This window comes from Mauremys reevesii, linkage group 4 (assembly GCF_016161935.1).
Source record: "Mauremys reevesii isolate NIE-2019 linkage group 4, ASM1616193v1, whole genome shotgun sequence".
NCBI lineage: Eukaryota > Metazoa > Chordata > Testudines > Geoemydidae > Mauremys > Mauremys reevesii.
In genome coordinates this window covers 138,152,894-138,166,359 of record NC_052626.1, presented here as the reverse complement: position 1 = coordinate 138,166,359, position 13,466 = coordinate 138,152,894, and the positions used below count along the sequence as shown (strand labels likewise).

At 49.6% G+C, this 13,466-nt stretch overlaps 2 protein-coding genes across 6 annotated transcripts in view; one reads left to right on the top strand and one right to left on the bottom strand.

The window, feature by feature from the left end:
* Positions 1-13,466, top strand: part of ST7L (suppression of tumorigenicity 7 like) — a 61,605-nt gene that overhangs the window by 43,315 nt on the left and 4,824 nt on the right. For 2 of the 4 annotated variants that reach the window (XM_039535596.1, XM_039535603.1), the window contains one exon: positions 6,757-7,119. The exons of the other annotated variants lie outside the window; for them this stretch is intronic. In XM_039535596.1, the coding sequence (XP_039391530.1) occupies positions 6,757-7,104 (348 nt within the window). In that variant the 3' untranslated portion in view covers positions 7,105-7,119. Of the gene's footprint in view, positions 1-6,756; positions 7,120-13,466 lie in introns of those variants that run through there. 4 annotated transcript variants of the gene reach the window in all.
* Positions 9,302-13,466, bottom strand: part of WNT2B (Wnt family member 2B) — a 45,038-nt gene continuing 40,873 nt past the window's right edge. For both annotated transcript variants that reach the window (XM_039535607.1, XM_039535608.1), the window contains exon 5: positions 9,302-10,476. In XM_039535607.1, coding sequence (XP_039391541.1) covers positions 10,247-10,476 — 230 coding nt within the window. In that variant the 3' untranslated portion in view covers positions 9,302-10,246. The remainder of the gene's footprint in view (positions 10,477-13,466) is intronic.

Genomic DNA, 13,466 nt, shown 5'->3' with positions numbered 1-13,466 from the left:
CCCGCACAGCAACACAACTAGCACGCACAACAGCCACAAACATCATTCAAGCCTAGCAGTCTGCTGAGTCAGTGAGAAGTGATGGAAACAGCTACAAGCAGGGCGGAGAGCTCTCTGTTTCGAATATCGCTAGGTTTGTTGTTCACCGGGTTTTGCAGTCCGTTGTCCTCCAGTTCTTAAGTTCTCGGCCATTTTTGGCTTTTTACTTGTGACTTTATGAATCACCAACATAGACTTTGGCCTGCTAGCTTATCTATAACTTTGTCATGACTGAGATTTCAACGGAACCTACAGGAGGTAAGGTCTCAAATTCCCCTGGAAGTCAGTGGGCTAGGATACCAATTCCCTTAGGCCTGGGTAACACACTCTGCTAGGGAGCATAGTAGTATCCCTGTGTTGTACCCTTTTTTATGCTCTTAAACTGAGGCCTGGATAAATGAATGATTCAGAGAAAGAAACCTGTTTCTGCTAGAAATTCTCTCTATATCTTAGTCCCCTTTGCACAGGTCTGAGCATTTCCTGCTTCTGCAACATCTGTCAAATAAATCCTGTAATTAAAACGATTTCCACTCACTGACCTGCTGCGACTGATGTGGCATTTTGCGGGGTGCAATATGTTTCGGTGTAGCAGGGTCTGTGTGAGACAACATCACCACTTCCCTCACGCTTATAAACCAAAGAGGGAAGGCCCTTGGTGCACTGGGATTCCTGGTGATTTATTTACAACGCTGCAAACCTTTTGTATAGGGGAGAAGGGACAGGTGCATGTGCTGCTTGACTTCATTGTTATCCATCAGCGTGTGTGTAGTGACACTGCTAACCAAGGCCATTGTGGCAAGCATAGTGCAAATGTCATGTCAGCACGATGAAAGCTGTGTCCTGACCATGGCAGTTGAGTGGAAGAGGTTCCTGGGGCAGTTTTGCTGCAGCCTAATTCCCACTTATTGCATCCAATGGATTTATTCCCCACCCCCTCAGTTTGGAATTGTTGTGAAGGTGCCAAGGCTCGTAGATCCCTGACTCTCAGCAAGGCAGGGTTCAGGGGTCACAGGCAAAACCATTAATAACAAGGTGCAAACGGCTGGTTTATATGGAACGTGAAGCTTTTTACTTATTTCATTTTTGCACTTTGGGGGCTCTGTCTGGTTGCTTACGGAGCACTTGGTGTCTGGTACCTATTTTGGCTGAGAGCAGGCAATTGGGTTCCTACAGGGCTTCAGAGGAATGCAGCAAATTGCTCTCTGGTGTTGTAATTCTGCAGCAGTAGCTGGAGCTTATTTGTCTTCCAGTTATTAAATACATGCTCATTTTGAGGTCCTTTTTCTTTCTGGGAAGCAATGGGTGAAAACCTCCAGAAATACAAACTGGAGAGGGGTCAGTGGGTGGGGAGCAGTGCAAGGGCCTGCCTCTCTGCTTCAGCTGGATCCCAGGTCTCTAGTATCAGCAGACTGAAGAGGTTAAAACGTGAGCTAGTTCCCCAGAAGGAGGTGGATGCTCTTATCAGATTCTCACGGGCATAAATTAACTGAGCCTATCATTTCTGGGCTGGGGGAGAGGAGCAGCACTCCCCAGTTTGCTAGGATCTGCTGCTGGGGTGTGGGAGCTGAGTTGAATAACTCCCAGGATTTCAGGATAGGAATGGCTGCAGAGACAGGGGCTTCCTCTCCCGAGGGAGCAGAGGACAGTGCATCTGCTGACGGTGCAGAGAGAGACGGGGGTGAGGAAGAGGTGCAGTATAAAATCCTGCCCAGCAGCCTATGAGCAATGCCAGCTTTCCATGTATGTTGCACTTCAAAAGAACGAACTGGCATCTCATCTGCCTTTGGACAGCTGGCGTCCACTGTTCTTTATCCAGGTTGCAGTGTAGGGTGAGCGGCCTTCCTGCCCATTGGACAAAATCCCCTCTGTACCCTCCACTCTGGGGTTATATAGACAATGGCAGCAGAAACCCACTCCCACCTTGAATCCTCTACAGTCTCACTCCACCCGGCCTCCTGCCACTGATTCACTCTGTTTCCCTGTCCCCTTTTCGCCCCTCTGGCCACCAACCTCCCTCCCTCCCCTGTCAGGGCATCATGTGCACTGCTGCATGTGGCTTTGCAGCTGGGCGTTGCTGCCCGTCTCTTCTGAGCTTTGCCTCTCCCTCGGAGGCACTTCCCCTTCAGTCTGGCCTTTAAATCTAAGGAACCCTGTCTGAGCCAGTGCACTGAGGGTGCTGTGTAACACACTGTCTCTACCATCATTCATTGTATCAGTGGACTGTTTCCATGGGGTTAATGCCCCTCTCTGTAGGGGGTCTCTTCTCTTTCCTCTTTGGCTCCTTGTTTGTTTGGTGAATTCCTGGCCCTAGCCCTGGAGCTTTGTCCAGGGATGTGTTCCTCTGCTCTTGATAGCCTCTGAATTATGCAACCACAGCGTGGGCTCAGAAACACCCTGCTGTCTAGATTTTCCCTCTAATCCCGCTGCAGGCTATCATCAGTCATACCACGGGCTCTGTGACTAGTGCGTTCTCTTGTCCTGAGTCATCAGCTGAGATTCCAGGGCCGTAATCCGGCCCTTCCCCCTCCTCCATTGCTCTCTGGGGCAGCCGCCCGTGTCTCATGTTCAGTAATAATGGACTTGGAGGCTGTAACAAAACAGTCCTCCCACGTGGGTCACGACAGGTTATGCAACTAATGTCCCAAGAAATGTGACCCTGGGGCTTGGCGCTGTGGGGGAGCACGGCGGCTTGGCTAGCACATGTGCGTACCCCCTCTCAAGGTGACAGCTAGTGGCTGCTGGCATGTGTATGTCAGCAGAGCTCCTTGTGTCCATGCACACACACAGGAGACGTGCACAGCATGGGCTGTTGGCTAAGTGTACAAGTTGTTGATGGGTCCCTGGAAGCAAGGAGGCACTTTCAGGGCTGGGGCACATTGGAGCAGACCCCTGGCTCTCCTTAAGTGCCTGTTTCTGACTTTAACCATGTCTTGTAACTAGCACCATGTTATCCCCGAAAAGCAGGTCAGTGTGTAGTCAGGGCACCGTGCCGGCTCTCGCTCATGCACGGCTTCTGGGGAGGAGAATCCTGTACTCAATTTACGTCCATTTGGAAGTGTCAGATCCAACCGGTGCTTCATTTGTAATGAAAGCGGTGCCCAGGCTCAAGCAATTTTTTTTACATTCAGAACTGATGCAGCAAGCCCAGCGGTGTGACCCGCCAGGCCCAGAGGTGTTAGGACTCAGTCCTGGCAAGCCCCAGCACAAATTACGCACTGCATCCTACCTCTTACCCAGCCCCACTATGCGTCCTGTCCAAGATCTCAGCTTCACAGCCATCCATTCAGAAACCCATAAAGCAATTAATTCTGCTCCTTGTCTTTTGGTTCAGACAGGCCTTAGTGAATTTCAGGATGATTAGCGCATGATCTTCCATGGAGGGCTTTCCATACACTTAGCACAGATCACTTAAGAGAGGTTAGTGAGTGGAATTGAGTATCGCCTGACAAGACTCCAGCCTTTGCAAGCTCTTACAGATAGAAAACATCTGCTTTCTAAGGAGGCTTGCGGTGAACGGAGGGGGAATTTGTTGGTCCCGTTTGTATCGGAGCACAAGGGAGGTCTGAATTTCATTAGACCTGCAAACGGAAAGTCTCCACATTAAGCATGAGAAGGTAGTTCCATGTGACCAACTTATTTCTAATTGCTAGATATTTAATTACTAATTCTTTGCTGCTAGACCAAGGGGCAAACATTAGCTGTCTCACAGTGTGGTCTCAGATGGGTGGAGAGGCAAAGGGAGTTCTCCAAGGTTGCAGAGCCAGCAGTGAGCTCTCTGCTAACTCCACTGGGCCACTGTCCTTGTCTGTGCTACTTTGGACACGTTTCAGTGTTGCTGATACAAGCTCCTTTGTTAATGCCGGCAACCCACTCAGACCCAGGGAAGTGTCAGGCATCACTGCCTGCCCTGTGCCTTATCCCATGCATGGCTGGAAAAAAAGAACACATTTCTACATTGCTAGAACATAAGAACATAAGAAAGGCCGTACCGGGTCAGACCAAAGGTCCATCTAGCCCAGTATCTGTCTACCGACAGTGGCCAATGCCAGGTGCCCCTGAGGGAGTGAACCTAACAGGCAATGATCAAGTGATCTCTCTCCTGCCATCCATCTCCATCCTCTGACGAACAGAGGCTAGGGACACCATTCTTACCCATCCTGGCTAATAGCCATTTATGGACTTAGCCACCATGAATTTATCCAGTCCCCTTTTAAACATTGTTATAGTCCTAGCCTTCACAACCTCCTCAGGTAAGGAGTTCCACAAGTTGACTGTGCGCTGCATGAAGAAGAACTTCCTTTTATTTGTTTTAAACCTGCTGCCTATTAATTTCATTTGGTGACCCCTAGTTCTTGTATTATGGGAATAAGTAAATAACTTTTCCTTATCCACTTTCTCAACATCATTCATGATTTTATATACCTCTATCATGTCCCCCCTTAGTCTCCTCTTTTCCAAACTGAAGAGTCCTAGCCTCTTTAATCTTTCCTCATATGGGACCCTCTCTAAACCCCTAATCATTTTAGTTGCTCTTTTCTGAACCTTTTCTAGTGCTAGAATATCTTTTTTGAGGTGAGGAGACCACATCTGTACACAGTATTCGAGATGTGGGCGTACCATGGATTTATATAAGGGCAATAATATATTCTCAGTCTTATTCTCTATCCCCTTTTTAATTATTCCTAACATCCTGTTTGCTTTTTTGACCGCCTCTGCACACTGCGTGGACATCTTCAGAGAACTATCCACGATAACTCCAAGATCTTTTTCCTGACTCGTTGTAGCTAAATTAGCCCCCATCATGTTGTATGTATAGTTGGGGTTATTTTTTCCAATGTGCATTACTTTACATTTATCCACATTAAATTTCATTTGCCATTTTGTTGCCCAATCACTTAGTTTTGTGAGACATCTAGGTGTGAGATGTGCATGCAGTCCTGCTTGGACTCCCTCTGAGGCCTTGAGCAAGCCACGCAAGGCCCAGTTTTCAAAGGTGTTGAGCACCTGCCGCTCCCACTGGCTTCAGCTGGGGTTGTGCTGCCTCAGCATTTCTGAAGATAGGGCCCTTAACTCATCTGCTTTGGTCTTGCTGTCTGCAAGACGGGGATAATCCTGCGCAGTGCTGTACGGGTTGATGAATGTCTGTCACATGCTAAGTATCCCCTTTGTAGGGAGAAGATAACTTTAATATTTCCTGCCTTATGTGCAAGTCACAAACACCCAATCTCCGTGATCTCCCTGATGTATTCCAGCACTGGTTCACACACCTGCCCACTCAGTTTCTCTCTCCCCCAGTGAGCACCTCCCACAGAACCAGCACAGCTCATCTGAAATTATCTGGAACTTGTTATTGCCTTATTGGGAGTGTGTTAAAGCTCAGACTGACTTTTCCCGGTCCCTCAGAGGTCACACTCCTGCCGTGTTTAAACAGATGTAAGCACCGACAGAGGAGTGACACATCCCCTATCTGCCCCTTGTGCACACAAGTCACTCCCTAATTTTGCATAAAAATCCACCTCCCCCATCTCATGTCTAACATGCTTTGTAAGCTTATTGGAGCCAGAATTGAGACTTTTGTCTGTAATGGCCTATAGAAATAATGATTATTTTGCCTCTGGCTTCTTATTCCCCTTCATCTATCTCCAGTAATGCCGCTAGGAGAAGCACACATTGGTAGTGGTGGATTGTTTCATTTGCATTTATTTGGCCTCTTGTGATTTTTCCTTCCTCTTCTACGGCGTGCCTAAAAAAACTAAACAAAAAGGCAGGGTGGTCTTGTGATGCACTGGAGTGGGACTCAGGAGATCTGGCTTCAGTTCCTAACTCTGACACAGACACCTCTCTGTGACCCTGGGCAAGTCACTTAGTCGCTGTATGCCTCAGTTCCCCACCTGTGAAGTGTGGAGAATATTTCCTTTTTCTCATCCTTGGTCTACGTGGTTTATTTAGGATTAGACATTCTTTGGGGCAGAGACTGTCTCACACTAGATATGTGCAGCCTTCAGCGCAATGGGGCCTCTAGCTGCTTCTTTAATAATTGCTAACAGGCGTCCTTAATCCACTGCCCTGTGTCATTCTAATGCCCCATCATGCAGGGGTGGGGAAGGCCACAATTACCAGCCCCTTCAGCTGCTGTCACACCGTGAAATGACGCTTTCCCAAGGTTAACCTTGTAGAGTTGGTGTGGTTTGCAGCTAGGAACGGAAAGCCAATAAACCCCAGTGGCTGAGGCAGCCTGCCAGCATTGGTGGATGGTGCTCAAGACTTTTTTCTCCGTTGCTTTAAAATATTGAACACCCACGTTCAGGGAGAAGGAATATCCCAAGGCTTTAATGGCAGTGAATGGTGAAGGTGCAGCACATGTCCCATCATTCATCAGGTGGGTCTGTAAACCTGCAACATCGTATTTTTACCAGAGGAGCACTCCTGAAAGGTCTGCAGGGAGAGAGAAACGTTTCTTCAGCTCTGAGGGCACTGGGGTCCTTTCTGGCCCATTCAGTGGGCATTACCCAGGGGGAGGGGAGGCAGATTTCTTGCAAAGATTCTTTTTTTCTTTTTTAGTTTGTCTTAAATTGATGGCAGGCGGGGCCGTGATGAAGATAAACGAGGGGAGCTCTTCCTGGTAGATTGGGCCTTGGACTGGTGAACGCATCTGCTATAGCAGGTTTGAAATGCCCTGGGTGGAGTACAAACCCTTCTTCTCCCCTTCACCTGCAGGAATTCCACCAACACCCTTTGGAGAGGAAACAAAATGGCTGTGAAAATTGCATAATGTTGGAAACCCAGAAGGGTTTGGAGAGCCCAAGGGGAGGCACCAAAACCTCTGAGATGAACAAACCTGACCTTGAACCAAAGCCTTGCATCAGCCGAGAGAGAGGCTGGGAGCTGCTGGTGGGCCTTCTAACACCTAATATGAGCACCATTCAAAAGAGAAACTGCCTCTGCTCCCTCTCTGCTGGCTGCGAGGCCCAGAGTTCAGTAAAAAGGCGATCCGGGGACAATGGCTCTGCCAAAGTGAATGCCTCTGCTCCAGTGCACAGTTTGTATGTTGTTGTGTGCCCCTGAATCTGCTGCTGCTGTGCGCCTGTCAGGTAGGGAACTGCTTCTGAAATGGCTTGTTAACTGGGATGAAACGCGTGAGTGAAGATCGCAAAACCAAGGTGTTCAGGCGCCTCTGCCTGGCTTTTGGGAGAGGCAGGTTTAAAATCTGGACTTGATAAAGCAAGGGTGAGAGAAGACTTTGTCCTGTCTGTCTACAGGACACATCAGTGCCTGGAGGCACCAGCCTTGTGGGCAGTGGAAACCCAGCGCACACGGTGAAAGCAATTTCATCCATCACAGGAGTTCAGCAGGGGCTGGTAATGCGCTGCAGATACAGCCTGGATGTACTGTCTCATAGTGCTGATGAAACGCCCCCTCTCGTCCGTGTTCACACACAAACCCATCCAGCGCTGCACTGGCCCTGCTCTGGGCCTCTAGGCTGGCCGAGGGGCGAGTCCTTTGCCACTGCATTTCATGCCAGACTAGTTAAAGTTTCAGCTCATTACCTTGTCTATATGAAAAGGATTCAGCAAGAGCCAGATGCGGCGCCCCTTCCACAGCTGGGCAGCCCACACCAACCTGCCACGCGGAGGAAGGGATTCACAGCTCGGCTCACCAGCAAACGGTTTAGATTCCTGGGACGCATCTAGGTAAGCTGGTTCCCCCACTACTTCAGCCTAGTAACGCCCAAGGCAAAGGGGTAAAATTACAGTCCAGAGCAGGAGCTTCATTCCGAACAGTGAAACGGCACAGGCATGATTTAAAAATAACAATCAAAAAATCCCTTTGCTTTAATCCCTCCCTGCCCCCCTTCTGCTGGCTGCATCTCTAATTGCCTAGTGCTAGAGGAGGCTAATCAGAGAGTTTTCCCAGCTCTCTTAGGCGTGGTGGAAATACCAAGGGGTACAGAAAGCAGGAAGGACCCCCCCCCAATTTTTTTTTCAGCTGAAAAAAATGTAAATGTTGAATTGTCCATTGCCATGGAACCCAGGGAGCCATGTTCCCAGGGAAGTTGGATATCATTCCAGTTGCTTTAGGTTGCAAACTTGCATGAAAATGTACAGGTTCAGGCACACCGTTTACTCACCTGCCCTTCAGCAGGATGATTGATCATGGAAAACCCAGTGACACTTTACTCAGCCATCAAACAAGCATGACTCGCCCTGGGCAAATAGGGAAGCAAACTTGGAGAGCAGAGTTTAGAGGCATCCTTAACAATTTGATTCAGTATCATGGCATTTCATATATTGCCTTTAAAGCACTTGTACAAAATGACACAAAAACTAACTCTGTATGTATCCAGTAAATACACTACGGTAAACCCACCAGGCGGGAGGGGAATGTGCATCGGACACACTAAATTACAGAAAAAGCAACAAAGAATCCTGTGGCACCTTAGAGACTAACAGACGTTTTGCAGCATGAGCTTTCGTGGGTGAATACCCACTTCTTCAGACTTGCATCTGAAGAAGTGGGTATTCACCCACGAAAGCTCATGCTGCAAAACGTCTGTTAGTCTCTAAGGTGCCACAGGATTCTTTGTTGCTTTTACAGATCCAGACTAACACGACTACCCCTCTGATACTTGACTAAATTACAGTTAACTCCTAAGGCACAATACTGTCCAGGCAAGAGTGCATACTCTTGAGAGTTGGACACCACAAATGATGGGCCAGTCTAGATGCAAAAATTGCATTGGGTTAGCTAAATCTTTAGGTTTCTGAACCAGTTTAGTTACACCGGTGCAACCTGCTTGTTAGGAAAGTCTTAAACCAGCTCCGAGTGGCTAACAAATCAGTGTAAAGCCCCTTACACCAAATGAAGAGTCTGCACTCCAAGGCTGTGCCGATTGAACTATCCTCATTCAGAAACGTAGGTAGTTGGTGCAATTTCTGTGTGTAGACCAGGCCTAATTTAGGGCTTGCGGTGGTGGGGGGCAAGAGGTGGTGAGTGTGGGGTGGCAACAAGTATTTTTTTCTATCAACTTCAATCTTGATCAATAATAAAGTTTTAGCAACTCAGCGAAGATCTAGAGGCTAACCTAGCGCTTGGTCTAGCAGTGTGCAGTCAGGTGGCTTACACAGAGAACTGCCTGCCTATGAGGCAGCCAGCGGTAGAGACAGGAGGCTCCACCTGAACTATTGTTCTGTTCTATTCTGGTGGGACATGTCTGGCATGCTGACCATCTTCATGGAAAGCCAAGAATGATCATGTCTCACCAGGAAACTGCACCATCTGCCAGTCTACAGGCTTTAAGCAGAGTGGGAAGCAGGTCGGCTTCTGTATTGGAGACTGTGAAGAGAAGCTCTCGCTCCCAGTCACACGTGTAGTAAGCACAAAGCAAAGAGTGTTGGTTTCTGATATAGGTTTATAATGAATTTCATCTTAAAATAATAAAAAGCAGTATACACAACATACAAATGAGTTTTACAAAGAGCCACTGTTATATTAGTTTACTTTACCAGTCTCTTCACAGATTCTTCGCTCTCTTTCCCTCTCTCTCTATGGATTTTTTTTTTCCTTTTTGGGTGACAATTTTGGGGGACAATTTGCAACTCCGCCTGTCTTCATTGAGGAGTGGAAGAAAAGTCCACTTACAAAGAGTTGCTCTTGTCACCTCCTGTCTATAGTGCAGCTGTGCATTAACGTTCTGGGTCTGTTTGAGACCATCAAGCTTCCTTAGGGCTTTGCAACATCCTTCCTTGGGCCTCGCTAAAAACAAAGCAAAGAGAGAGAGCTTTCTGCAAGGATTTCATAGTTTGCTCTAGGTTGGTGACGGTTGTTTGGGGTTTTTTTTGGTTTTCCTGCTGAAATTTAATTTATAGCAACAAAATTCTTTAGGGACATGCAGGGATCAGTCACTCACATTCCGATGATCGGTCTCAAGTTCGTAAGCAGCTGCACTGACCTTTTGCAAGACGACAATGGGCAGAGGAAGCTTCACAGTTTAAGCAATGACTGCAGACTTCTTCTAGGGAAGGGGGTAGATTTGCTGAGCGGTTGGAAAGGTCCACGGTATCTCCTGGGAAATGTAGTCCTGTCGTTAGTGCTTTGCAGAATTAATTAAATAAAAGCCATGCAGCTGAACTACAGCTCCCGGAATGCCATGGCCCATGGGGCACGGGTCGTGCGTGAGTTTGTTTTTCCCTCTCTGGTTCCTGTCTCCTCAGGTTTGGTCTAACCACTCGGCCCGCTTCGGTGCTTTACACGTGTGCACATCAACAGTGTCCTCACACTCCTTGCAGCGCACGGCACAGCACCAGTGGAACTTGCACTCACACTTGGTGATACGCGTAACGCGGGTGGTGTCATAGCCCCGGCCACAGCACATGACCTCGCAGCCGTCGGTCCCACGGGACAGCTTATTGCACACACGACCCGCCGTCCCCAGGGAACCTGTGGAAGGAAGCAAGGGTTCATTACACTGTCCCGCTCAATCTCGCCGTGAACGAAAATGCATCATTATGACATAAGAACGGCAGTACTGGGTCAGACCCAAGGTCCATCTAGCCCAGTATCCTGTCCTCCAACAGTGGCCAATGCCAGGTGCCCCAGAGGGAGTGACCAGAACAGGGAATCACCAAGTGATCCATCGCCTGTCGCCCATTCCCAGCTTCTGGCAAACAGAGGCTAGGGACACCATCCCTGTCCATCCTGGCTAATAACCATTGCTAGATCTATCCTCCATGAACTTATCTTGTTCTTTTTATCTAGTTCCCCGATATAGTTTTTGGAGGGATGTCCCAGGCATTGCTATCAGGGGCTCTCTGCAACCAACTACTGGCTATCTAGACTGTAAGGTCTTTGGGCCAGGGCCTGCTTGTTTTGTTCTCTGTACAGCACCTCACATGATGGGACCAGGTCAGGATTGTGGGGCCACTAGGCCCTACTGCAATATACATTGGAGAGACTGAGTTTAAACACATGCTGTTTTAGCAGTGCATGAACTCCTAATTTACTGTCTTTACATGGTAGGTTCTTGGGTGCAGGGATCGTACTGTGCCTTGTGGGTCAACAGCAGTAAGTTTATAGATCTATGGACCAATTGTCTTTCTGTCTTAGCATTCAGCTCCCTCGCCCAGAGAGGACGTGAATCCTTACACAACAGCCCTGGGTCTTTCTATGAAATGCAGAGCACAATTTTCTGTATGAATTTTCAACCAGGCCACATCTTTGAACCATTATTTCATTTGTGTCCTGTGGCTCAGAACTCACAGGGCAGATGGGTTCAGAAATAGAGCCGCTTTGCCCCAAGCTGCTCTGAGAGCCGGCCCACATGGTGGAGCCTGGTCATACAAAGTGACCTGCCTTGAAGTCCCTGATCCCATGATAGCCCCATAAATAAAAGCACAAGCATGGCATCTACTGGCTAGTGCTCAGGAGTCATTGGAGCCCAATTCCCCGTGGTCCTGCACCTCAGGCTGATGATTAGACCAGTGCAACATGGGTGGGAACCACTGCCAGGTTGGCACGGTAGCATTCCACACTCACTCCACTGGCGTAAATGACTGCACCAGGCGCAGGGACATGGGGAATTGGCTCCCATAGATGAAGGCCTCTGCATGCGTGGACATAAATGGTATCAGCTAAGCCCCCTAAACAGCAGCAGGGAAATACCCAGTAATGCATGCGTGAAACAACACAGGGAGAGCTGAGGGGTGGCTCAGGCCCCAGACCGCACCTGCATGCTCTTCCCTATGTCAGTACAGTTCCTGGAATTCTTGGGCTCTGGTTTTCCTAGCACAAACCCCATCACATTCTCATTTTGGGGGCACTGTTGTGTGCAAGTGCCTGTGTCCATGGAGAGCCTTTCCTCTCCTGCGGGTTTCTGGTGGAGGCTGTGTGTGTGTGGACGAGGGGGCAGTCTGGGCCCTGAGGTCACATCTTCTAGTGTCAGACGAGTTCAGACCTGCCCCGGCTGAGGTCAGGTCTCTGAGGGGAAAGAGGCCCCAGTTTGGTCTCTAGCAGCCGCTCTGAGCCGTCTAGCCATAGCCGAGAGACCGAGCTGCTGAGGGACAGGGACCTTCAGCCTTGCTGAGCACGCCTTATTCAGACAGGCCTTTGGTTTCTGGGTAATTGGGGGCAATGCACCGAGTAAACTCTTTCTTCTTCTGGCCTCTCCCTTGGATCCAATTCAGGTGTTGTCTAGACACAAACTGGCCCCCTTTCACCTCTCTCTGACACGTGAACCGGTTTAGAAATGGCTGATCTTGCCTTTGCCTAAGCCAGCTCAAGCCAGAATGGTTGAAGCCACTTCTGCCCTGGCAGGAGCTCGTGTCAGTTTAACGAACCTGATGGAAGTGTGTCTCTACACCAGCCATGTGCTCCTGGTTTCAGCAGCGAATTCTCACCAGGTGTCTAAACATTGGGCACTGCTGAATCCCCTCTGGAGCTGCAGGCTGTGCCCATCCTAGCATCAGGGTCTGTGCTGCTGCTCAGCTTCACAGCACGACAGGCCAGACTCAGCCAGCTGACTTTGGGGACTCTGTACTGCTCATGCCAGGCCTAGGGAATCAGGCAACGCCGGGAGGGTGGTGGAAGCAGAGCGGCTCTAACTCGTGCTCGGTGATTTCTGGTATCCAGCAAAGGCGGTAACGCAGACTTGTCTGTTCTGCTGGAATCCTCCTGCCTGTGTGCCTTGCCCGCTGGTGTGAGGGAGGAGCAGAGTCTGCGGGCAAAGGCATATAAAATAGCAGGCCCAGGGTTTAGAGGACTCCTGGGCTCTCAGCTCTGCCACAGCATTCGTTCTGCTGCCGCCTCCCCACCAGTACAGCAGGAAAGGACCAGGCCCCCGGGTCCTGCAGGGGTTGGTGTGTTTAATGCTCTTTGGGTTCCTAGGGAGGAAGAGGCTACAGAGGGTGGAATCTGATGAACAGCCCATGTGCACAGGCTCCCCTGGGCCTGAGCCAGGAGCGGCACACGCTTTCCAGGCTGCCGCTCCTGAGACAGCAGGCTGGGCATGGTGCCGCCCCACGGAGGGGACACTCTGGGGGGATGGATGTGACTTTCTCCTCAGTGCTATTCCCCAGTTCTTGAATCATTTCTGTCCCTTCTACCTTAGCCCCTCCTGCTGCCCTGGGGCCCGTCCTCGCACTTCTACCTGTGCGCGCTGTATGCACAACCAGGGCTGGCCCTGGGCTCGTGCTCTCTGCTGCTCCTTTGGAAAGCGCTGCATGCCCGGGGTGATTTCCAAGCTGCCTCTCCTAGCCCTGAGCCTTCTGGCTGCACTGGCCCATCAGCCAGACGGGCTGGGAAGCCCGACCCTCACGGCAGCTCCTAGTGTGTGAGAGGTGGAGATTTGGAAGCAACCTCCTAAAATGGCTGAAACTCTCCTATTAAACATCCCCTCAGCTTTGCTGATCTTCCTTTCCCACCCCACCCCACCC